Source organism: Netta rufina (genome assembly GCF_964035555.1).
Source record: "Netta rufina genome assembly, chromosome: 3".
In the NCBI taxonomy this organism is placed as follows: Eukaryota; Metazoa; Chordata; class Aves; order Anseriformes; family Anatidae; genus Netta; species Netta rufina.
In genome coordinates this window covers 46768268-46794432 of record NC_140125.1, presented here as the reverse complement: position 1 = coordinate 46794432, position 26165 = coordinate 46768268, and the positions used below count along the sequence as shown (strand labels likewise).

At 35.8% G+C, this 26165-nt stretch overlaps 1 protein-coding gene across 12 annotated transcripts in view; it reads left to right on the top strand.

Annotated features, from left to right (window-relative positions):
* AFDN (afadin, adherens junction formation factor) overlaps window positions 1-26165 on the top strand; it is a gene marked incomplete at its 3' end in the record, with an annotated part of 129483 nt that overhangs the window by 30369 nt on the left and 72949 nt on the right. For 11 of the 12 annotated variants that reach the window (XM_084284802.1, XM_084284794.1, XM_084284801.1 and 8 more), the window contains exons 2-10: window positions 4553-4748; window positions 6389-6504; window positions 8050-8213; window positions 9545-9705; window positions 10714-10871; window positions 15846-15957; window positions 16330-16497; window positions 24212-24306; window positions 25090-25352. In XM_084284802.1, coding sequence (XP_084140928.1) covers window positions 4553-4748; window positions 6389-6504; window positions 8050-8213; window positions 9545-9705; window positions 10714-10871; window positions 15846-15957; window positions 16330-16497; window positions 24212-24306; window positions 25090-25352 — 1433 coding nt within the window. The remainder of the gene's footprint in view (window positions 1-4552; window positions 4749-6388; window positions 6505-8049; window positions 8214-9544; window positions 9706-10713; window positions 10872-15845; window positions 15958-16329; window positions 16498-24211; window positions 24307-25089; window positions 25353-26165) is intronic. The other variant, XM_084284795.1, reaches the window with a different exon arrangement.

Below are 26165 nucleotides of genomic sequence, written 5' to 3'. Positions count from 1 at the left end.
ACAGACCAAACCTTGAGATACTCTTCTCCGCTCCTCTGGTTTATTTGTGCATCTGTATGTAACTGAATGAATGATTGTCTTGATTATTCCTAATTACTGCTAAAAGCAGAAATACCTACTTGATAGGAAGTAAGTGGGAGCTGGATCTAAACGGGGGGAAAAATAGAAAAAAAACTTAGAAGATTCATGGAAAACTTTAAACAATGGTGTCTGATTTGAAAACTTACATGCCACACTTTCAGTTTTAGATGTTACTTAAGTGGTTGTGTGACTATTATGTATTCAAGTTTGTTTCCTGCTTTTGTAGTGCTGTTTTTCAGCTGGTGATGGTCTGAGGTCAATGAGGATGTCAGAGGAGGGCCGTAACACTGGCAGTGCAGATGTTCTCAAGGAATGTTTTGTCAAAGCTTTTCACAAAACTTTGGAGAATTTTGAAGACTTTATATTGTGAAATTGTTGTTTCAAGTGTGCCACTCTGGTGCTTTTGTATATTTATTTTCTTCTGCTGAAGACAGGCTTCTGGAACACCTAGCCTGTTGGTTTTGAACCAGTTCTTGCAAAATGTCAATAACAGACAGTAAGTTGTAACTAAGTAGTTGAAGCAAGGATGTGATGGCAGGCGTTCTGATCAGCCCCCATCACACTGATCCATCAATCCCTTTATGCAGCAAATAGCAAGAAATACTGTAGCTGCATAGCATCTTTGTGTGTGTGTGTGTGTGCCTGATAAAGACACAATACTAACTCACTTCCATCTCTTTGTTTAAAAAAAAAAAAAAAAGTCAGCTAACTGGTATTTTTTAATTATGCAAGTGTGGAACTTCTTTTGTATATATACTGTGCACGTTTATATATTTTATATATATATATATATATGTATAGTATATACTTTTGGAAATCACTCCATGTTCTGATAGTGATAAAAGGCACAATTAGGCTCATTATTTAAGGAAAATGTTCTTTATGATTTGAAAAGCTTAAGAGGAGCTGACTTTTTCCAAGTGATTTAAAATGTACATTTTGCATTCTGGATTATGAGAATTTAAATGTGGAAATTGATTATATTTGTGCTGCCAAGGACTGTTCTGTATCCTCATGTTCCTATGTATGTAAGGAACCATAGACTTGCACAAGAGATGCATAAAATATTTAAAATAGGAGTAGATGAGAAACCAAAACTGCTTATGATGCTTGTGAATTCCTGAGAGAAACTTAAGAGAATGTTCATACAGCTACGTAATTAGTCTCTTTTGAAATCCAGAAAACACTTTGACTACTTTTTTTAGCAATTAATAAATGGCAGTTCTTTATCTTTAGAGAAAGATTTGTAAACATTTTGGGGAGATCTATTCACTTACAAGTATATATTAGGTAACACTTGGATATTTGGTATATCAATTCATGATGATTTTTTTTCTTTAGGCTTTTTCTTGACACAAGTCCATGTTATAGATAGCAGTGAACCTAGCTAGCAGTTTTGCCAAAGAAATTCAGAAGTGAGCAGATTTGGAGGTGAAATGTACCTCTCAAACTCTTTAATGCAGATTTAGAGTGGAGAGTGGAGACTGAAGTCTGATGCCTACCTTGTTTTCTTGTGGGTGGTGCCATCAGTCTTTGTACGGGTTTGTTATTGATACACTAAGCACTTGGCCAGGATGCTGAATGTACCTTAAACTGGACATAAATACATACAGGATGTATACATGTAATAATTAAGTCTCTTGGTTGTTTTTTTTTTTTTGTACTCACCCACCTTCCTTTTTGAAATGTGAAACCAATTGCTTCAGTGTTACTGAACACTTGTATTTAAACACTGTAATACTCCATTAATGCCGAAAGGCAGGTTGGGATTTACTTCAAATGGAACATAAAACGAGTGAGAGCTTTATATTGGGAAGATGTATCTGTACTGTGGAGCGTTGTGATGCAGTTGTGCAGCCTGTCTTTCTTTTAACAGAAAACTTGGGAAATTGGGTTGAGAGGCAGGGTTTGTGGGGATACAGATCAAGAAGCTGACAGGATGGGGGGAAGTGGGCAGCCAGTGGTCAGCGCATTGAATTATTTTCACACCCAGATTGTCAAAGCAAGGAAACAAAATTCAAGTGAGAGTTACTCAGAGGAACACATTACTGCTTTTCTGAAAGGAGAACAAAACTCCCTTTATGCTTGCATTGTATCTTGAGTACTCACAATACAGTTTTGTTGTCGCATCTCTGTTTTGTTAGTGCCTGGAAGTAGAAGCAAGTTTTAGCAGCAAAACTTCAAAACATAGTAATAAAGAAACCCATTGTAGATCGGAGAGCTGTTTTCTAGATCTTCTCTGAATGGATCTATGTTTCGTTCCTTTGCTCTTGAATCTCTGCCAGTCACTGCTACGCTGTAGTAGAGAATTAATAAAATCTGTGGGATTGAACACCTGGCTAATGGACAGTGGAAGTTCTCAGTAATCTTCTCTCTTCTAAAAAAGAAAAAAGAAAAATCAACTGTCTCTTTATCTGTGTGTAGGTACTCGCACAATAGTTCACTCCTGGAAAAAAGAGGCCTGCAGTGTGCTTGTTTTATCACTTAATTCTTGCTTCAGCAGTACCTTGGGGAAAACCTTGTGTAAAGGGAAATAAATGTCATAAATGGGATACAGTTATGTTTCATGATACTTGTGCAGAAAACTTATGTGTGTTCTCCTTTTTTAATGACCAAGCTAGTGCAGCAAAACCTTAAGTTGGTGATAAGAAATGGTCATGGCTGTTTTGTGAAGCATCACCGTTAAGGAGTGCTTACAGAAGAGGAGACCATTGAAATTGGTGCAAACAGGTGCGAAAGAGGTGGCTCAAACCATTACTGTCAGGAGGAGCTGCAAAATTTTCCATCCCAACAGAAAATCCAGCATAGCTGCTCTGGAAAAGCTTTTTAGTGCTAAAGGAGGCAATGGGTAGCTAAGTACTTGCCACCTGCAGAGAACTAAAGATGGTATGCAGGAGGTGCAGACTGAATTCGGGCCAGCTGTCAGAAGAAGTGTGAAAGGAACCTGGCATGGCAGAACATCAGGCAAAGATAGCTGTTAGAAAGCTGAACTAGTATCCCAATGAGAAAAATTGTAAGGATAGAAAATGTAGCAACTAAAATACAAAAGCATAAGAAAAAAAAAGAATTTGCTGAATAACTTATGAAGAGTCTTTAATAATAACTTTCCTTCAGCAGATTAATAGTAGCGAATTTACCATAAGCCATAGGGCAGTGGGATGACCACTTCATAGAAGAAACCTTCAGAAGGTGATAGAGAAAAAATTTGCTTCTGTGTTCACTGTTGAAAATCTTGGAAAAGTTTCAATGTCGAGAACCTTCGTATGGTGACTCATCAGAGCAGCTCTTTCAAATCAGTGCTCGTTAAGAATTCAGAGAACAAATGGACAATATAAAAGCAAGTTGCCAGAACCAGGCGATATTCATCGAATAACTATACAAAGTGAGGGATGAAGTAACTTTAACTGCTATGCACTGATTCTTCCAGATAGCCACCCCTAGGCCCTTGGATATAAATGCAGCGTGAAGCTGTAATTAAAAGGATAGTTACCAAGGATGTTGTCTATGCTAATTAGAATCTATAGTAACTTACAGATCTTTTGGACGAGTGATAGTTTTAATAAATTGTGGAAGGGTCACAGAATCACAGAATTGTTGGGGTTGGAAGGGGCTTCAAGAGATTATTGGGTCCAACCCCCCTGCCAAAGCAGGTTCCCTAGAGGAGGTTGCCCACGTAGGTGTCCAGATGGAACTTGAATATCTCCAGAGAAGGAGCCTCTGGGTCAGCTGAGCTTTATGAAAAGATGGTGTTTCTCAAGCCTCGTAGAGATTGTGGAAGTAATTAGCGAGGATATCAGACAATTTTGGAACAATTCATGGAGAGAGTGTCAGTGGTACAGACTCAAACGCACTGGGAGGAGCAGTGTCTATGGTTGTGGAATTTGTCTTCTATGTGTATCTAGGTGAGTGAGAGTTTCATCCTGCAGTGTAGGTTATAACACTTTTTTTTTTTTTTTTTTTTTTTTCTTGGGTCCTCTGATAGAGTAGTGTCAGTAAATGCCTCCCCTTTTTCCTTTTTCAAAGATAGTATTGTGTTATTTTTTTTATGCGATCAGTTGCAGTACTGGAAAAGACTGTGCTAATGCAAAACCTGGCATTGCACCCAGCACCAGAGGATATATCTACTAGAAAGAAAGTCTCTGTTAAGTGAAGACAGAAGTAGTAATTATCAAACTGTAGAATAAACTTGGCAGCATTGGAGTGTGTAGGGAGCTTTACTATCCCTTGTGAAAATATAAAAACACAATTCAGATGATTCAGGATATTTGATTTCTTCTTAGTGAAAATCCTTGTTTTTTTTATTCAAGTTTATAGTGTCCTGGTCAGTAAACTGTAGTGTCCTCAAATATTGGAAAACCACTGCAGTATTTGAATGTCTTGTGACCTCATAAAATATTTCTAACTAACAAATTGAACTATGAAACTTAGAACTGCTAGCCATCAATCAGATCTTTATTTTCATTTTTTCCAGGATTTGGAGTTTCATGGAGTAATGCGATTTTACTTTCAAGACAAAGCAGCTGGAAACTTCGCAACAAAATGTATCCGTGTCTCTAGTACGGCCACCACTCAAGATGTGATAGAAACTCTTGCAGAGAAGTTTCGACCAGACATGCGAATGTTGTCATCCCCGAAGTACTCACTTTATGAGGTGCATGTCAGTGGAGGTTAGTGTTTTTTCACTGAGTATTTCCTGCAGCCACATCATTTTCCTATACACCCCTTGCCAAAGTCTCTTAAATTTTACTCCCAGCTTCTGAGGCACCAGATTTGTGTTTTTTTTCGTTACTGTTGATGTTAAATACATTGCTACTAATTGTAATGTGAGGGGAGTGGTATTTCAAAATGTCAGGCCAGCAGTTAATGTAAATTTTGATTATAATCTGTTAGGTGGTGTGCTTGATAATCCTATTACTTGTTGACATTTGTGAGAGGGTTGCTATTTTTAGGGCTAGTCGGTAACTGGAGGTGTTATGGTTGGTAAGTGGAGGTGTTAAATTGGAACACTGAGTGTGTCCTTAATTCTGTGATGTGTGGGCCTTCCATAGGTAACCTTATGACTTACTGCTAAATCAGAGGAAGTTCAACATAGTTCAACATTAGTTCATCAGAGGAAGTTCAACATTATCTGAAGCTGCTGTGTTTCTTGAGCAGAACCTTTATGGTTACCTAGACTTCTGTATAGTCTTCTGATGTTGTTAGCATTTGATATCATCCCAGTCCTGTCCCCTTAAACCCTCATCCCACCCAGCTGGAAGCAGGTGGGATGGGACATAACAGAAATATGAGAAATTAACCTTCTTTTTCTCTTTCTTTCTTTTGTGTAATCTTCCAAAAAAAAAAAAAAAAAAAAAAGTGGCTTGACTACCTTAAATTCTATTTTTGAATGACTGAAACTAGTAATTTGAGATACAGAATGGAAAATTATTGGGGTGTATGTCACTTCTCATGGTCTATGAGTGATGGCGTGAGTTACAAGGGATTAGAAAAAAGTACATGTGTCATCAGTAACTAAAGCAATGAATATTATATGGGTTTTCTGCTTTAAGTTGTTTGTTTGATTGTTTTAAATCCCTTTGCACCATACCTGTACTCAAAGTGAAATCGTTTCCTTTGCAGGGCAAGTTCCTGATTAAAACACAGCTCATAAGAGAGGCACTTCATTCCATATGAGTGTTTCACATTACATAAAATATAACTGCGAAGACATCATTGTCTTGCTATGTGTATATATTGTCTCCTACTTCCAGACGGAGATCAAATGGCAAAATTTGTTTAATTTTTTAACCACTCTCTCAATTTTTTTTCATGTACTTAAAATAGATACAACACACTGAATGCAGTTTGTCTAGTATATTTTCGTAATGATTTTTTTTATTTTATAGTCCAATTTGTTTTTTTGAAGTCTTTCAAGAATAGTAGTTCTTGGGTCAAAGTCAGACTGGTTAAAATTAAAATGAGAAAAATTAATATTTTGGTTGTGTCGTTAAGTTATGAAGTTTCAAGTATTTTGGCTGCAGAAATATCTTCCCCTAATTTATAATCTTATATTCTCAGGCTTCAGTTCTGATAGTGCACAAGGCTCCTTTCTGTGGACCTTTATCTTATGTAGATAAAGGGAATTCACTTAGGCTGGTGGCGGCAAAGGAGACATACATTCTGTCTCCAGACCCCCCTAGGCTTTCTGTCTCTGTACCTACAGAAAAGCATCAACTGATGGTTTAAAGCTCAGCAAAACTATAACTTTTTTTAAAATGTCTTTGCTCTTGAGATGCCAAGTAACTTACCACTTTTCACTTTTTTGAAGAAGAAAGAAGATTAGATGTAGATGAGAAGCCTCTTGTTGTACAATTAAACTGGAACAAAGATGATCGAGAAGGAAGATTTGTTCTCAAGAACGAAAATGATACGCTTCCTCCTAAGGTGAGGCTTCAAGGAGTATGGTAGAGGTAACAGCAGTCTGGCAATTTGCGGGATGCGCTCATATAGTAAAACTTGATTTCTACTTTTCCAATTCCTGAAAACGATGATGATGATATTGTATATGTAGAGCAAGTCTATTCAAACCCTTAAAATGGATCTTCCCAACTTTGCATTTTTCTGATCATTCAGAGGACTTGTGATGCTTTGATTTATGTAGCTGTATGGTACTGCAACACGTAGTGCCCAGAAAACTTAGCTTGCTTTGCTCTAATAAGATGAAGTTAAAGTACCCTACAATAGTATGAGATGCCAAACACCTAAGAGGTAATCTCACCTCTTGCAGAGCACTTAGAGGGGGATGCCAGAGAGAACTGAATAACTAAGAAATGCTACCTGCCTTGGTAATATTCAGTTTCTTAATGAAACTGGTGAGAGACTTCCCTTTGGGGTATTTTTTTTTTTTTTGCCTTGCAACATACAAAAAGAAGGTTTTGTATGACCGATGTTCCTTCGTTTTTTTGGTATTAATCATGAAGCATTTCATTCGTAACATGAAGTTAGATCAGATTTTGGCTTCTGAAGTCATATAACTTATATATGATTTCTAACTTGAATGTTTATAGTTACGGAAAATACGCCGTTTAGTGTGGGGATATATATCTTCAGATGAGTTTTTCATCCCGGGCTGAGCACTGAATTTCATTTACTCTTGGAATTATAGCTTTTTAATTTTAAAGGTACTATGGGTATAAATACACGAGCTATTTTTATGCTTACACTATGCTTTTAACTACAGGATACATCTGTCAGACATGGGGAAAGAAAATTAACGATGTCTTGCACTATATTTACTGGTCTTGCTTTACTTTTTCATTGAATTAAGTAATCCACAGTCCTCCTTCTGTGTTCTTTGCTTTCTGACAGGAGGAAAAAAAAAACACTTCTGCATCTTTTTTCCTTCATCTTTATTATTTTCTCCACAGAAGGCAAATGAGCATAAGATTACAGGTATCTTGTGTATACAAGGAGCAGAATTTGGAGAAGAGAACACTGGAAGGACGACTCAGAAAAACAGAAAAATACATCATAGGGGAAATGTACTCTCTAATGTTTTTCCTTCTGCAGTTTATTCTTATCTGATGTTCCAACATAGTTGTCTTGAAAACAGATTAGTGTTGTTTCGTGAAGTAGTTTTTACTGGGAGGCGGAAATTGGTTTTGCAGCCTTCAGTTAATCTTTAAGGCTGAGTAGATAGTAGGCATTATTCAAGTAAAATTCTGGTTTTCATTTGCTTGAGTACATTTCATGAGTACAGGGTACTTAAGCAGTTCATACCTTCTTTGGAATATGAGATTATTTTGGTCTTTTGTCTTACTCCTGAGAGTTTCAGTCCCATCCCTGTGTAATGGAGTGTTGTTGCCAGGACTACTGTTTTCATGGTAGTGATGCTATGTCTTAATCGGACTTGTATGGAAAGTTAAAAGCAATACTGAATCATCATTAAACTAAAAATGACGGAAATTGTTCTAAACTGGTTCATTTCAGAAGGCTCAGAGTAATGGCCCTGAAAAACAAGAAAAAGAGGGAGTAATTCAGAATTTCAAACGAACTCTCTCAAAAAAAGAAAAAAAAGAAAAGAAGAGGCGTGAAAAAGAGGCATTGCGACAAGCATCAGATAAAGATGATCGGTTTCTTCATGGGGATGATATGTAAGTATTCTAAACTTTGGTCAGTTCATACAACTTACATCTTACTTTAAAGGATTCCTTCGAAATAAGCCCTTTTTTCCTTTAGAAGTAGTTAACATAAGTAGGATACCATCATAAACCAAAACGTGATATTAAATTCTGTGGTTTGTATGTACATTTTGCTGCAAAGCTAATTTTCAAACCATGAAACTTTTTTTCACCTCTTTATCCATGTACAAAAATCAGCAAATGCTTGATGACGTGAACTTCACTAACCCTCACTATGTTTTTTCTTGAGCACTTACTCTAGTGTGGATCTATTCACTTCTCTGTTTTGTCAATTGACAGAAAAAGTAGTCTGTGTAGGTGGCTGCAGTTGACTTACCACCTGATTATGATTTTGTTTCTCTGGGAGGCATGTTTTGATAGCCAGTCTCCTAGGTTCTCTAAATCTTACTCCCAAATATGCTGTTCCTAATTCATTGGGGCAAAGCATACATTAATTTTGCAACACAGAGTCAGGCATGAATAAATATTTGTAGAACTAGATAGCTGCAAAAGGGTCTGTATTAATTTCAACTTTGTACTGGAGGCATCATGTATAGTAGACCAGAAAAAAAATAATTAATGGTATTTTTTTAACATAGAAAATGAACAATGAAAATTTACTAGCTGTTAACAGATTCTCAGGAGTGAAAGAAATCAGTTGACTGATTGACATGTGACAGAGGATTTAGCTACACAGCCTGTTTTTGTTTTTTCAATTTTTTGAGATCGATTTTCATTTGTGTAGTACTGCTATGCATGAATATGCTTGCACTGTTCTTCAGTTGTCAGCATGGGCTTTCCAGTGTTCTGTACAATTACTTAGCTTGATCTTAATTTAAAAAAAAATAAAAAAAAAATTGGATCTTAAGTGTATGAACTAAAAGAAAAGCATGACCACATGCTAATTCTGCTTCCATGTGAATTGCAGTATTTGTAACTCACAAAAAGTTAGTGTAATGTAAGGTTCTGTAATGCCTTATCTGTTTGTTTTTTTTTGTTTGTTTGTTTGTTTGTTTTTTTTTTTTTTTTTTTTTTTTTTTTTCCAAAGAGGTGGAAGGCCTCTTTATTTCTTGAAAGGTAGCAATCATGAATACTGAAATTGATTGCTGACTATTTCAGGTGTATATGAACAGTGCTAGACCTTGCAAAAGTGCATTTCATATAGAAACCTTCTACCAATAACTTATCTATCTCCTACATGTATGGTTTCTACTTGTCTTTTGTACTTTATGAAGTGATGAGGATCTATGTATTTTAAGCTATTAATGGCATTTTTTTCCTCATTGTTTAAATTAACATGGCAGCGAGAATTCTCGCCTTGCAGCTGAGGTTTACAAAGATATGCCTGAAACCAGCTTCACTCGCACAATATCTAATCCTGAGGTGGTTATGAAACGGCGGCGACAGCAAAAACTAGAGAAGAGAATGCAGGAATTTCGCAGTTCTGATGGCAGACCAGATTCAGGTACATAGATTTGTTTTGGTTAAGCTGATGTTGATTTGTTTACTGAGAGAGTATTTTTAAGGCCAGCAGCTCCTGTAAATTTTGACTTTAATTAATCTTGAAGGACAAAAAAATATTGGAGAAAGCAAAAGTTATATATGTTGTAATTGAATGAAAGATTTGTGGAGGTAAGATTCCGTGGGAGTGTATTGTGTGATTAGTGAGAGTTATGGGCAAATTGATGGGAGAGAATACGCTTATCGATCTTGCTGACAGTGCTAAGCTGGGGAAGAAGGAAGGACAGAATTAGATTTATGAAAGTGACAAATGGGAGAAGTCTTCTGAAATGAATGTGATTCATTTTACTGAGAACAAACTGAGTGATCAGCACGTAAAAATGCAATCAGTAGCATAAATACAAGGTGGCACAGAATAATTGTTCAGCTCTGCCCATACGGTTCTAGTAGGTATGGTGGATTGCAGTGATCAAGTATTTCATGTTGGTGAGGTAGGTGTAAAGATCACTGTGCTTGTGTAAACGTAGGCATCAAGTGTAACACAAATGGAACAGCTTCAGTACTGGTAAAACATCAAATAACATGTTTTACCAATGAAAGAGTAGTGAAGAATGAGTACAAGCATAGAAAACGTTGCCCAGGAGGAAAATCTTAAATGGGCTTTTTAAAGAGAGGAGAGAATCCTAAGGGTCAGCATGAGCTGGCTGTTGAGATGTGAAGAATCAGTTCTTCATCCAGTTGTTTTCACAGTTTCATTTTAACTTCACATAATACTAAGAATGGTAAAGAGGGTGAAGCATTGGGGGAAAAAGCTTGCTTATGGAATAAAGCATCAGCAATGGCAGAGACACATTTTGAAGATTTTTATGTAACTTATCTTGTATTGGTGAATTGACTAAATGATTTCTAAAGGCATTCTTTCTTTCATTCTGTTTAAAAAATATATATAGTAAATGGCTTTTTATGTATGTATATTCTGTGGTAGCAATGTTTATTAAATTTTGTTTCCAAGGTGGGACACTGAGAATTTATGCAGACAGTCTGAAACCAAATATACCATACAAGACAATCCTGCTGTCCACTACAGATACTGCAGACTTTGCAGTTATTGAAGCACTGGAGAAATACGGCCTGGAGAAGGAAAATCCCAAGGATTATTGTATTGCTCGTGTAAGTAAAATTAAAGTTTTATAAAAACATAAATCTTCCCGTCTTAAATTATTTCTTGCTATGTAGATAAACACTGATAATGAACGGAACATATTTCTGGTTTTGTAGCTTTATGCCACAAGTGTGTTTATGCTTCACAGACATATATAAACTAATGGTTAATCCTGCGGATTCTGAAATTTGTGCTGTTTGTGCACAAGCTATTCCCCTGAACTAAATGAGTCTGCTCAGAGGCAAAAGTGCTCAATCCGTACTCCATTATAAAAGGTGCCACATGCCTTTCAGTGTTAGTTTACCCTCACTACAAATCAGGAAAGATTAAACATTTAACTGAAACTGGCACTTACTTTCAGAATGTCGTTATTTTAGGAGTTCTAAGTTCATTTTATAGAACCACTATTTCTGAGAGGTAAAGCTCTATCAAATAGGCCTATGGACAGTACAGATCAAAAATTATAAACTTTTGTCCATATCATCTTCTGAAGGAGAACAGTGAGACTTGAAAATGTTTGATCCTTGTTTGATTCCAGTCTTTGATTACATTTCTGTCTGTTAATTGTCTAATAAACTTGGATTTACGGCTCCTTAAAAGGATGAAAGAAAGGGAAAAATGTTTGTAAGGCGTTATATTGCTGTCTCTTCCCCACCTTTTCTCCAGTACTGAAAGTGCTACTGGAGAGCAGTAAGAAAACTTGCTATTGCCCACACCTTCCATCTGTTCTAAAGGATGTGGATATTTGTCTTTTGTCTTCAAGTTGCTTTCATATTTGTTTTTTGATAGTCTGAGAAATCTGTGTCTGGTTCTGTTGTGCTTACAGCCTATAGTGGTAGAATTAGTGTGGAATTGACATGCTGTTCTAATGTCTAATTAGTAATAAGGAAACTGTAAGGTGGTGCTTTTGTAGTTTCATAGAAGTGAACTAATTCTAGTTTTTGTTGTGTTAAGAGTTCTTGTTATTAGTTCTAGGCACATCTTTAATGAAGTTCTGGACATTTTATGCTTGTCTTCATTAACCTGTAATTGTGGTTCCAACTGTTAAAGTTAACTTCAGTAAAATTTTAAATAGTTCTTTATTCTAAGAGGGAATCACTTCTAAAGTAATAGTTACTGCAGTTTTTTAATGACACAGTACGTTTTAAAAGTTATTTTCAGATCTAGCTATGAAGTATTTTCTATGTATAGTCTTAGTCATGCTAATTATTTTTCACATTGTGTGTTCTATAAATGCAATTTACAATTTGCAGTCATCAATGTTATTAAATAAGCTGCTCATTTGACCTGCTAGTTTTTCTGCTGTTTTGAGAGTTGTGGTTAGCAGCAGAAACACTGTGACCATCTTCAGAATTTGGAAGACAGTTTTCTGTTGGTCAGTTTTATTTGAGTTAGAGGGTTTTATGTTGTAATGCAGAGTATTTATATTTTAGAAAATTTACAGAACTATTGCACACTTGTATACAAGGAAAACATTTTTGCTGGTTACTGTCGTGATGGTGTTCCTCCTCTTACACCTCCCCTTGTTGTCCAGTCATGTGTGGGGATGTTTAATGTAGAAAATAGACCAATAGTATTAATCTTGAAAGATTAACAAAGTTTTTGCTTTGAAGTAAATTGCTTTAACTTTTTAGGAACGCACTGGTGGAAAATAGTTTGCCTTTTCCGAGCAACACATCTTGGTACAGTAAATGTCTATAATGAAATAAGTTCTGTGCTCACATTTTAAATACTTGAGGGGTATTCGTTAGCTAATTGCAAATCTTTCTTAAACACCTCTCAAGTGCAGAAGACCCGACTTTTGCTCATCAAAAGCCATTGTCAAAAATCTATTCAACCTTTCTCAGTGACTCTGTTCCTGCAATATTTGGGTTTAAAATACAATAATCCTTCCTCTTTTACTGAGGATTAGATCTTAAAGTTAGTTTACCTTAAAATACTTGTTTTTGCCAGATATGTTATGAAGCTGCTTTCATTGTTTGAAATATTCAAAATACCCGAGGTTTAGCCTGACATGTCTTTCAATGTTGTTTCCTTGTTTGGAAACCAACAACTATGTTGGTAAATAGGTTTCAGGGCAGCTTCACATAACTTCAGTGAAGAACCATAGCTGTTCTTTACCTCTCTCAGCGTTTCCCCCATACATGCTCCTTATTTTTCTGACAGTTTACAGTGTGGAAGACAGATCTGTCTTATCTATGTTGCTGTTTTTTACTTCTTGTTGAGTTCAAAGCAGTGTACAGTATAACCATAATTTCCTATTGGTTTAGATTTGTAAATGTTTTGTTCTCTTTGGGTGGCAGGTGAAGTTCTTCAAAGAAGTCTTAAGCAGCTGACATTTACTTAACTTTTAAAGTAGATCTTAAATTATATGACAAGACCTTTATACAGCTGCATGAGTACCTGTAATAGAGTTCACTCAATTCTGAAGTTTCAATTGAAATGTGAACATGTTCTTTTTTTCATTTTTTTTCTCTCTCAATGCTTAACATTGCCATTTACATTAAGAGTTGTCAGTTTCCTGTTAGTTACTTTCTTTCATACCCCACTTTGCAGTGTATCATGCTGCATCTTTATGCCCAGTTCAGAAGTGCTTTTCCATGTAATCAAGTAAATACAGGTTTGTTCCAATATACATTGTGTTTGTTTCAGTTCACTTGGCTTGAGTCCCCTGCATAGTACAAGGTTCACTGCACATCTCTCAAGATGTCAAATTAATTAGACAGTCTTCCAAGCTACCTGTGTGTGTTCGCTTCATTAGGGCATAAGACTTGAGGCATGCAGCAAACCAGTAAAAGTTTTAAAGTGGAATGGTTTTTATCCGTCTCCAGTTTCTACTGCATTGCAGAAATCAGGAAAATGTGCGTGCCCCATTTGTTTTAAACTGCATCTTCTGTTTTTCAGTATGAAAGCAAATCCCTAGCCGTAAGCCAAGAAATGATCATAATATAAACCTATTCCATGTCTTTCCCTTATTCTGAAACATGGGGAATTTGGCCTTGTGAGAGAGAGAGGCAACATTCACCGAAAACTTAAATATGTTTTCTAAAATTGCTTCATCATGACTGCAAGCCTCTGGCCTGCATAAGCTGAGTTGTCGTGTTTTGTGCCTTTGCTTTGCTTGAGGTTAGGTCACATGCTTTTTTTTTTTTTTTTCCCCCCCTTTTCTTTTTTAAGCAGTGTATGTCTGGGCTCATCAGCTCATGCTTCTTGTGAAACAGAAGTAATAGTAAGTGACTGGAAGAACAGAGGGATTAGTGCCTTTGTGGCTCTTCTGTAACTTCACCAGTTGACAGTGGCTGCTAGTTAAGCCAGTAGAGATAGAATACCAGTAGAAGTATTCATCCATGTTCCAAGGCAGAAGCAAAAGCAGGGTCACGTTGTAGCCCTTGTGCTTTTCTCAGTCATCTGTCCTCTAATTTCAGTGCTGCTGCGTTTTCTTTGGTTTGCTCTCTAATCTGGCGTTGGTCAGCCTTTCAGAAAGCATGCTTCTAGTGTGTAGCTCTTGGTTTTTAACTATTTAAATTCAGTCTTGAGGGCTTTGCAATTTTAAAGTAATTACTTATTGTACGAGGCTTGAAACACAATGTTACTTTAATAGCAAATAAAAATTCTCCTGTAAGTATAATGGATTTTAAAATCTGAAATGTGAAGTAGGAAAGAGTGGTTTGGCAAGATAAGATTTGAGTTCAGATGTGTTTCTGTTTCCCTTTGGTTTTATGAATTTTAATATTTTCCTGAATTTTGTAATATGTTGTCTATTTGAAAATCTAATTAAAGATAATGTAATTAGGCCTATGTTTAGCCAGGTTTTGCATAGAGAAGTTTTAGGGAAAGGCCAATGACTCAATTAAATACTTTTGATCTTAAATGTACTTGTTTCCTGCTTGGAAGAAGATGAAAGGAAATTTGAGGTGGATCTGTGGGAACTTAGTTAACACTGCAGTGGGTGTGGAGAGGAGGTGACAAATAAGAGTTAGAAGCCTCTTGAGGGCTGTAGCGCTGTAGCATGCAGCAGCAAATACTTGCCTTACTTCAGAAGGTGTTACTTAGGTCATAGTTCAGAGATTGGAATAATTTTGGAGTAGTTCATTTGGAATAGAGCTGTCTATGAATTTAAATAACATTGTTAGGATCACAAATGAGGTAGTAAAGTCTCTTTTAATTCAGCTTTGAGAAATCTATTTTTAATTTAGAAGCTAGTCATGCACTGTAATACTGGCTGTCACTGGTTTTATGTTTTATCACTGTGGGGAGCAGTAATGCAAATATGTATGAAATAACAGGTTGTGTCTCCTTTAGAGTCAAAACTAATGAATCAGGGTTTCCCTCTTCCTCTGCTTTGTAAGGATATGGCTATAAAATGTACTAACACAAGGTTTGTTTCCAAAGTACGCTAAATTTTGGTTCTTCCTTGAAGCTAGACAGCATAATGCATTTGTCAACTGCTCTAGTCTTGCACTTGTTCTCTGTGTAGACCAGGTGAAGGTTAGGTACAACAGGAAATGGGTAGTATCATAATTGCTATTTCTAAGGGTTCTTGCATGTTGCTTTAGTGGAATGGTTTTAGTAAAAAAAAAAAAAAAAAAAAAGGCTGATTCCTGTGTGTAAGACAATGAAAGAAACTTTAGTTCTGTTTTTTAACTATCCCCTCCACTAATGTTTCTTTTTTTTTTTTTTTTTTTTCTCTCTCTTGACCATTTAGAAATTATTCTAATGTTGTTACTGGAAGATGTCTTTGTGTAACTTACGTGTAACTAGCTTTCCTTTGTTTTTTAAATATGTCTGGTGTTCTGGGAAACGTGGTTAACCGCAACAAAAGGCAAGAAAGAGTTAGAAGCAGCCTTGGAAAGCAAAATGCATTCAAAGTTACTTAATTTGCTTTATCTCCTGATATAAACAAGAATAAATTGGAAGATGTACCCCTGAATAATCTGAGTGTCTAGTAACACCTTTGAAAACTGATAATTGTTCTTTTCTAGGTCATGCTGCCTCCTGGTGCTCAGCACTCTGATGATAAAGGTGCTAAAGAAAGTATTCTAGATGATGATGAGTGTCCACTTCAGATATTCAGGGAGTGGCCTAGTGATAAAGGTATGTCTGAAGAGCTTTGAGAGATTTTTGTATGTTGGGTATTGTAAGCCATGTCTGTGGATCCCTGTAAAGCAGGAAATGGGAAAATATTTTTGAAATGATTTGTTCTAGGATTTTAGTTATTGACAGTTTTATTCAGTACTGGTTATAGTAGTAAATCTTTAGACAGTTTTACATTTCATCCTTAAGCTTTTAAATTATCCGCTATAGAGAAGCATTAATCTTTTAAACACATTTAACTTCCAAAGAACTACATAAAGGAACTTTGTAAGCTGAAAATAATCCTATAGGACACTAAAAATAATAATAAAAAAAAAAAGCTTAGATGTGTTCTTTGATAGTAAGACTCAAACAATATTAAATATGTTTTAGGAATACTAGTATTTCAGTTGAAAAGGCGGCCTCCTGATTATGTCCCAAAGAAATCCAAGAAAACAGCTGATGGAAAGCCATTAAAGGGGAAGGACAGAGTTGACGGGTCTGGCTATGGCTCTTGCCTTCCTCCTGAGAAACTACCATACTTGGTAGAATTAAGCCCAGGTAAGAATTCTGTTTATCTAGTAATCTAAGTTACAGTATTTTGTATCCATTTAGACTTTCTGAAAACAAGACTTCTGTTGAAAGCAAAAGTCTGATTTGCGATATTCACAGTGCAAGTGAATATCACTTCAGTTCTTGTGTCAGGTTGTGAATTTGAAAATCTAGAGGCAGAGCTGCATATTACTGTAATCACAGAATCACAGAATTTCTAGGTTGGAATGTTGAAGTACTAGTAAAAAAAAAAGTCTAGAATTAAAAAAAAAATGAAAGGGGATAAATGTTTAAGACTTCGCTAGCATTGTTTCAAATGCATATGAAGTTTTAAGTGTTTCAAAAAACAAACAAAAAAACAGTCCTTCAGTCTTCACCTTCCTTTGGATTTTGGGGGTTTAAAACTTGATGAGTAGAACAGTTTAATACATTGTCCTGGGATTTACAATGAGTAATGTTCTACCTTACTGCTTTCTCATATCCACCACTTCTTATGGAAGACAAAGTACACAGAGGCTTTGCCTTTTTAAATTTTTACTTTAAAAATATGCATATATGTATGATTTTCAAACGGTTAGAATCTGTCAGTCCCACTTTTAGTTGTAAATGTCTGTTTGAAAGGGGAGGAACAGAAAAGCATTGCCTAACTGTGGTTTATCTTATGTTCAGAAGCATACTGCAGCATACCTAATAAGTTATATCTGACAGTGCCATGCATTAAAAATACATGTTTAGAAGCACATAAATGTTTAAATCGAACATGTGCTAAAAAAAATAAAATAATATGTCAGCCTATGTGAAATCTTCCAATTGCTAGCAAGTCTTTGCTTTATTTTAGACTTCGTTACAACTCTTTGGGCTGCTTTGTAATTACAACTTTATGATCTAGGAACATCTAGAGGAGCTTGTTTGTTTATAGCACGGTATTTAAAAACACATACAACTTCTCTTAATTTCTACTGTCTTCATGTTTAAAGATCTGAGTATGCACTTTTCCTTTGTTGTGATTTAGTTAGTTGCAACTCTTTTTGTCTCAGCTCTCACTTGGATACAGTCAGGTAACCAAACAAATGATTTACAGCTTTGTCTTGTTGCCTACCTTTCAGGAAGCAAGGTAGAAATGGTTTCTGTAAATAAGGTTACTCTAACCTTTTCTTTGTAGTTCTGATTATAGTCAAATAGTAGGAGGGCTTTTTGTTTGTTTTATTAACAGACAAAACTAGCAGTGCACAGTATTAAATGCATTTTGTATTGTATTCTAGAGGCTGAAGCTAGATTCACATGTGAATACTGTGTTTTTTAATAGTACTTTCTATTGATGTTCTCTGTTCTCTTCATGGGTCCTAGTTGCTTCAGTATTAAAACTCTGCACCTTGGCAGTGGAGCAAGACATCCATTCACTGAGAAAGGAAAAACAATCTGCAATGACACAGGTGGCAAGGCTGCACACTGAGCCGTTGCCCGTTGCCTGTGGGACTGACCTATTGTTCATGCTTTTCTTCTAACAGCTTGTTGTCACTCTTCTAAACAATAGTAGGAATTGTTTCATCCAATAGCTTTGTAGTACTGATGTCTTTATATGCTATGCAGTTTCTAGTTGAACGAGTTAAATGCACTTCATCCTTTTAAATTGAGTAAATGTCTGGCTACAGTTTCACCCTTTCCTGTCTTTTCTTTTCCTGCCTTCTTCCGCATGTTCTGCATGGTATCTGTCCTGCTGGTGCTGCCTTCACCTGGGTCCTCTGCATGTGTTTCTAACCCCAGGGAGAAGGAATCACTTTGCCTACTACAACTATCACGCTTATGAAGGTAACTCTATATTTAATACTTTTCTCTCATCAGTCACTAAAAACATCACTGGCTTTAAATCTTTTGTTTCTTTTTGACAAATGAAAGTCTATCTTATCTTTTTTCTTACTTTTTTCAAGGGACTGCTTCTGTGAGATAGTTATGTCTTGTCAGGTGCAATTTAATTATTCTGTTTGTGAACAAATACCAAATAGATTATTAATGTGCTGCCATCCAAAGAGCTCAACCTTCCAGCTGAGATTAACAAGTCTCGTAGAATGTTTTATAAACAGTATCATGGTAGAAGGATACATGGTTCTTTGATCCGTCTGCTTGTAGAATTCATAGTTAAAAAGTGATTTGGGTAAATGGCATGGAGCTATGCTCTTTAATGTTTGACATGATGATGATGTAATCAGTGATGATTTTTGTTATAGGAAACAGTGTTTGAACCACTGGAAAATGCCCTCAATTTTCAATTTATTCTGTGGAGTTCCATAACATCCTTCTGTATCTCATGTCTGTTTTGTAATGTTGTCTAATAGTAACAGCATACATCAAAGAGATTTAGCCACACCAGACAGCTGTCTTGCTAATTTTTATCTGTAACATTTGAAATTTATAACCTAACCTACAAATCATTGCAGATCTCTCATTCTCCTTATAGGTAAGTGTAATGTGCAGATATATCCTGTTTTTGCCATAGATGAGAATTGAAAAGCCCCATTCTTCTTGCATTAGGAAGCAAGATGGTGAAATTTCTACCAAAATGCTATTTCCTTTAAATAGGTTTTTAGCATCAGTTTCTCTTTTTTATTGTAAACTGCTATAAAATATTGTGTATCTGTTGGTGTTTCTCGTCTTTTCATGGCTGTGGGGTACAATAATGGGCTTAAAGAACTCATCTGTCCCTCCTGCTCAGTGCTCAACAATTTTAATTCAGATTTCTGTTGCATTAAAATCATTACTGCAGAGAGAGCAGAAAGGTTTTGGCAGTTTGCTGAACTAATGAACATAAATTTCTTTGCAGGAACACCTGACAATTAAGTAGAAAGCCTGGCATTTAGTTGTATCTCAGTGGAGGGGGAGAAAAAACAAAGCAATTTATCTTGTCTTATTTTGAAAAAGTGTTGTTGGTACTTTAGTACCAACAGTGCTCTTTCGTCAGAACAGTGCATTTCAGGATACTTGTATTTATCATAGAAATAACTGCTGTAGAAGTGAACTCCCATCAAAACACATCAAAACACAAAACAAGACATCTCTGTTCTTACAGAAAAACCTGGCAAACTTCAGTTTCACACCCTGTGCTATTGTATTAATTCAGTGTTTTGGTTCCGGGAGTATATCCCGTTTTTCTGCTTCCTTCACAGCTGCTTATATTGCTGGTTGGTTTTATGACTTTTATAGGCTGAAGATCAAATTCTGCATAGTACAGTAAAGGATGCACTTCAGTAGTTGTGTAAATACGGCAGTTGGCAATTGTCTCTTTGCCTTTCAAGTCTTGTAAATTAACCAAGAAACACATCTGATAGTAACAGAAATAGACTGAAGTGAGATATGGCAGCACTTTGAACAGCTGATACTTTCTAAATTATCTGAATCTGTCCAATGATGATTTCAAGGATCTTATTAACTGCGGTTGTTCAATTACAATACTTAAAGGGTGAGAAAAATGACAAAAGCCTCGGACATTTATCTTGCCAGCCTAAGGTAATAATTGAAAAGGATTTAAAAAAACCCCAAACCTCTAAAACATTTTTTCCCCCCTGCATCACAAAAGAAACTCTGAACTGTAGAACTGACAGCAATGGGAGATGCTGAGAACATGCAGGTATAACAACTAGGAAAGAAGATTTACAAGAAGTTGGCAGAGCTTGAAAGCCTTGGCCAGAGCAGTTTCCCCAGCCAAACCTTCTTTATGAGAACAGAACTGCAATAACACTTTTCCACATTACTTTTAGTTGTCTGTCACATTCTTCTCTGAATCTTCCTTTACCACAGATGTTGACTGTTGGCTCTTTCTGGTAGCAACGCACATCTGGTCTGAAATTCAATAGCAGTCTTTATGTACTGAATTTGGCAAGATACTTCAAATCTGCCAAACCAATCTTTTAAACTTCTTAGAAAGTGATAAGAGTTTAGATGGTAATTTATACAGTAAATCTCATACTTTTAAAATGCAATTTTAAACAAAGTTTTAAGTACAATCCCTGTGGTGGAGGTATTTCAGTTCAACTTCAGGCTCATTTATTTTCTGAGATCTGTTTCATCATTTCATTTAGTCTGGTTTTAAGCAGTGACTTTTTATTCCTCAGCATTGTCTCAAGAACTGGATTAGAAAAATCAGTTTAAAATCATCTCCAAAGAAGTGTAGGGTTCACCTTTTAGTGGTGAATTACTGCACCGAAAAAGCTATATCCATGAAGGGAGACCTGTATTGTACATTTCTGATCAACAGAAAAAGACATCTACATTAAAAATCACTGAGCTGACGTACTTAGCAGTGATTGTTCATTCCCATTCATTACGTGTTTTTATAGCATTGTTTGAGGTGCAGTGTTCAATCTTAACTACTTTGTTTTAGGTAATAAATTCTGCTTTCCGATTGTGGATTACCTCTTGAAATAAAAGATTTCAATGTGATACGCAGATGAATATGCAGATGTGTATGTTTGTGTATCCACACTTCTGTCACGGCTGGGGGGGGGGGGACAACTTGTGAGATTTATTTCAAAGGTGAATTGTACCGAGTTAATTTGGAGCTTCGTGTCACGTTACTAGGAAAGCTTTGTCAAGTAGGTAGCTAAGTTTAATGTATGGCTTACTAAGTTTCTTGAATAATTGTCCTTAGCTTTTATTTGTGAGGCAGATGCTCCAATTCAACTTTGAGTTTCAAAACAAAGCAACCAACCAAGTGAAAACACTGGAATCTGGAAATCTGTCTTCACCTGTTTAGCTCTGCTTATGATGTTAAGTCATGGATGTCAGAGAATACAGGTCATCCATGCCACATGTTTACTTATGCATGCATATAAAGTGAACAAGTTTGTATGGAATTCATACATTACCTTTGTACCTTTTGCTGCTTCTTCTGTATTGTGTATTGATGCCCATCCTTTCCCGAAGACTTCGACCTTTCAAACTTTTGATTTAAAAGAAAATAATTAATTTGTCAGATACAAACTCTAGATGTATGTTTCCATTATCTTTTTTACCTCAAAAAAATTACCTCCAAATTCTGGACATTAAGACATATGACTGTGATAATATATTATCTCCTTTCTGAAGCAGCAGAGGTCTTGTAGTTTATCAGCTAAGAAAAGCTTACTTGGACTTTGATGGCTGGGGAGCATGGACTTTCCTGCAGATATGGTAGAAGCTGTAGCCTGCTGTACATTTAGATGAGCTTCTAGCTGTTTAAAAACCAGGAAATACAAGGCTTTACGCTGTTGCATAATACAGTCTTCCTACCTGCATCCTTCCCCTCTCCCAGAGCAAAATGGCACTTTCTTAAAGACCTTTTATACTTTGTGTAACTAGTGGTAATTCTCATCAAGATAATCTTTTACTGTGGAAACTGAGTTTTACTGACGGATGGTTACCTGTGTGCTCCAGAAAGCTTTCAGTAACTCCTAGATCATTTTTTTTTTTCTCCTCATCCTTGGAAAAAAAGAAAATGTTTGTATCTAGTGCTGTAGTTCCTAAAGTAAGGTGGTTTGCTCCATTTTCCCTTTGAGTGGACACTTCAGAGAAACAAGTCTTAATTTGCCTCAGAAGAAACATTGTGGTACTACAATGTATTTCATATGCAAAAACAAACATACAGCATGCATCTGTATTGAGACTATATGGTGGTGTGAAATAAACATTCGTTAGGATGAATTTGGTATTGATTGATCATTCACAAGCACTAAACTCTGGGATGACATCCAGAAGTTATCTCAAGTGAATGCTTACCATATATAGTACTTGTCATGCTTTTAACAGTATTTCAGAAATCTGAGGAATACTTCAGAACTTACTGTTTTTTAAGATGCCAAAAATGAAATAATAAGAGGTCAGGGGAGAAGTATGTTTTAGTTTAGGAGTCAAACCACGACTGGAAAGCCTAGCCTCTAATCGTTATATAAAGGGTTTATAAGAAAGTGTCATAAGAAATTAAAAACAAAATCCCTAGGTAACTAGCCCTGAATTTCATGGCACCGACTTATTTATTCTACTGGCAAAAATAACAGAATTTCAATCTTCTGCTTCCAAACGGATTCTTCTATCTTCTGGGTGTCATTTCAGTTAAACTAGAATGCAGGAAGAAGGAGGAAATATTCATTTCTTTTTTAATCCAAAATGAAAGAGCCATTCTAGGCTTTGACATGTGAGTTTTGAAGAGAGAAACTAAGAAGAGAATTGGGATTAAGTGGCCAAATACATTCAGTAGCATATTGCATGTCTGCATTTGGTGATGTTGAAGGTGCAGGTGTATAATTTCTGAGTAGCATTGTGAAGTGTTTAAAAACTGCACACAATTGCTGCAGATACTGTTAGCATTACCATGTTTAGTGTGCAGTGTTATTAGCTGTATGTCTCTAGAATCAAATACTGGGATTACTAATCTGTGGACTATCTCTTCCTGATGTCTTGATGACCCATTAACATCACAGCACCCACAAAAGAAGGCTATTTCTAGGTTTCTAGGAACACCCGTTACACTTCTTCCTGTATTATAATTTAAAATCCTGCTGGTGATTCTGTTCCCCTCCATTCACTTCATTCTGTTTTTTTTTTGTTTGTTTTTTTTTTTATCCTGTTGCCTTCCTTTGTTTGTTCTACTATGTTCAATGTGAAGTTCTTAACTGTTAATTCTTCTCTGTGTTGTTGACTCTTAATTCATTTAAACAGTTTTTATTGAAGGATGGATCAAGTGCTTTGTAAATGAAGTGAAATCTTTTGATTAAATGGCATACATTCTGACTTCAGTAGAGAGGTTCTGGCTCTAATGCTGGGAGTTAAAAAAAAAAAAATTAAATTAAAAAAAAAAAAGATTTACAGAGATTCTCTTTATGTTGACTTTCATTTAAAATTTGAAGTTGACTGCAATTCTACTGAAGACAGTATCATTATGTGGGCCATGGCTTTAGTAATACTCTCCAATACTTTTTTCGGAAAGACTTTAAACCATTGCTCATGTCCATAGGTAAGACAGTCTTTGCCTTGCAGCAGGTTTGTTTGTTTGTTTGTTTGTTTTGCATCTCCCCTTTGGAGGAAAAATTAGATGGAAGTGAGAAGTGAAAGTCTTAGTTTACTGTCTGAAGTATTTTCTGGGAAGTGGGGAGGATGTTTCATACATGCCAAAACCCATCTATTTTAGTCTATGGAGATAACAGCTAATTCCTATGCTGCATCCTGTGTATGTTGCTATATTTTATTTTATTTGGAGAATGTGTATTTCAGGGGAGAGGAGGAAGATGAACTTTGACCACATTTTTTGTGAGATGAAAATGTGGGTCAGTGGGATTATAAAGATAAGGCCAAGAGTGCTACCATCTTGTATATCAAGACTAAAGCTCTGTCATAAGTAACTTTTTAATTTTTTTATGATTCTAATTTTATATCATCCTACTTCAGTGTCTGGTGAATAGGAAAAAGTTTGGTATGGATATATATTTGGTATGGATATATATTCAGGATAGTAGTTCCTGATTACTTTGTTCTTTGCACTTGCAGATAACAGCACTTGGTTGCCTGGGCTCTGTTTACTTTCCATGTTTTTAAACTATGATAAACTACATTGAACAACGCAATAAATCTTGAATGAATGTCACTTTTTTTGGATTTTTTTTGGTGAACACTTCTGCTCTTGAACTAAGCTTCAGTAAGATGAGATTATTATTCATTTGAACTTTAATAACTTGCATATTTGTTATTTGCTCTACAGATGGTTCTGACTCCAGAGATAAACCAAAGCTTTATCGTCTACAATTAAGTGTCACTGCAGTTGGAACTGAAAAGTTTGATGAGAACTCCATACAGGTATGGAGTAAAAGCAGACTCAAATAACAACTGAGCTGACCTTCAGTCAGTTCTGTATAACTGTGGAAATACGTTAAATATGCTGTGAACTTTGAATCACGTGGGTTTTTTTAAACATTGATCAGGCTTTACTATAAGGTTCATATTAATGAAGAGCAGATCAAGTTACCCTTCAAGGCTAGGAGGGCAGATTATAGTTCCAGGTTTATGTTAATGGTCATAACTCTGTTGTATTTTATATCCTCTGGCTTGCTTGAAGAAGAAAATAAGGGTTTCATTATTTAAAACGGGATGTTCTTTTTTAATCACTGGATCAAATAGTACTAGCACTATTAGTATTATCCTAACTGCTTAATGGCTTTCAAGTCCTAGTCTGTCAATCCCTTTGAGTAAGGATTTCCTAAATGTATAAAGCAAGCATAGTTATATGAAGTTGATGGCAGGGGGTCTGTTATAGCACCCTGCATCCACATTAGTGTGGCTAGTTGACTTTTAAGTACTTCCATCATGAGATTTTATGCTGAAATAGCAAATGAAGGAAAATGTAGTTCTAAACTACATATGGATAAAAAGGTGAAAAACTTCTTCCATTAACTGATTCTTGCTGCATGTTTTAGTTAAACGAAACTTGACTGATTTTATTACCAAATGTTCATGTTGAATGCATATGCAAGTGGAATTCTGTTGCTAGTCTACAAATAGATTAAGCTGCAGCTTAATCTTGTTTTAATTTCTGCTGCAGTTTAATTTAATTTATTCTGTGTTAATTGTTTCTGTATCCAGTTATTTGGGCCAGGAATTCAGCCTCATCATTGTGACCTCACTAATATGGATGGAGTTGTTACTGTAACCCCAAGGAATATTGATGCTGAAACATATGTGGAAGGTCAGCGTATTTCAGAAACCACTATGCTGCAAAGTGGAATGAAGGTTCAGTTTGGATCATCTCATGTGTTTAAGTTTGTGGATCCCACTCAGGATCATATTATTCCTAAAAGACCTATTGATGCAAGTCTTATGGTCAAAGGTCCAAGACACAAAACTGGGTGAGTACAACTTATTTTCTTCCATCTAAGGTGAAGGGGAGAGCTTTGGAAAAACAGAGAATGACAGCATTATAAATGGCCTATGATTACAGCATGATTTTAAATGAGTTCCTAGTAGCTGCTTTTAAGTATTAAATATATAACTATTTTAATACGTGAGCTCCACCTTGTGAATTTTTTTAGGATTAGCAAGTGTCAGTTTCATTATGAAGTATTCAGATAAGTTTTCCTGAAGCTTACTTTTCTGTTAAAAACAATTGAACTCATTGTGTTAATGTATTTCAAAGCGATTCATCCAACCTCAAAGAAAAGTAAAGAGCTTTCTGATTTTAGAAAACTGTTTTTCATTCTTCCTTAGAAGTTAATTTTTAGAACTCCAACTATTTCTATAGCATGATTACTTGTCTTCTAGTTTCTGTGTTGCAAGGACTAACAGTCCAGGAGGCCGTCCTATTGCTTCTCTGTATATACATCTTTTTAGTAGGTACATAATGAAAATATTAATTATGGTTTCAGAGACTTGTAGCAGCTCAGGCATTCTGTTCAGTGCCTGTGGAAATGCTTAGTAGAAGCAATCTTAAAATCAGACTGTATGGCATGAAATAAAATACATCATATCCTCTGTCCTATCAGGGTCCAAATGAAGCTATTATAGTATGTAGTAGTTTAGAAAAGGAAAAAAAAATGGTTTGTAGAAGAATGAAAGTCTCTTCTGGTTAATCTGCTGAATTAACATAGATGTGTATTTCCAATATTTTTATTCATTTTATTTTAATGTTGAATTTTATGGTATTATTCCTGAAAAAAAAAAAA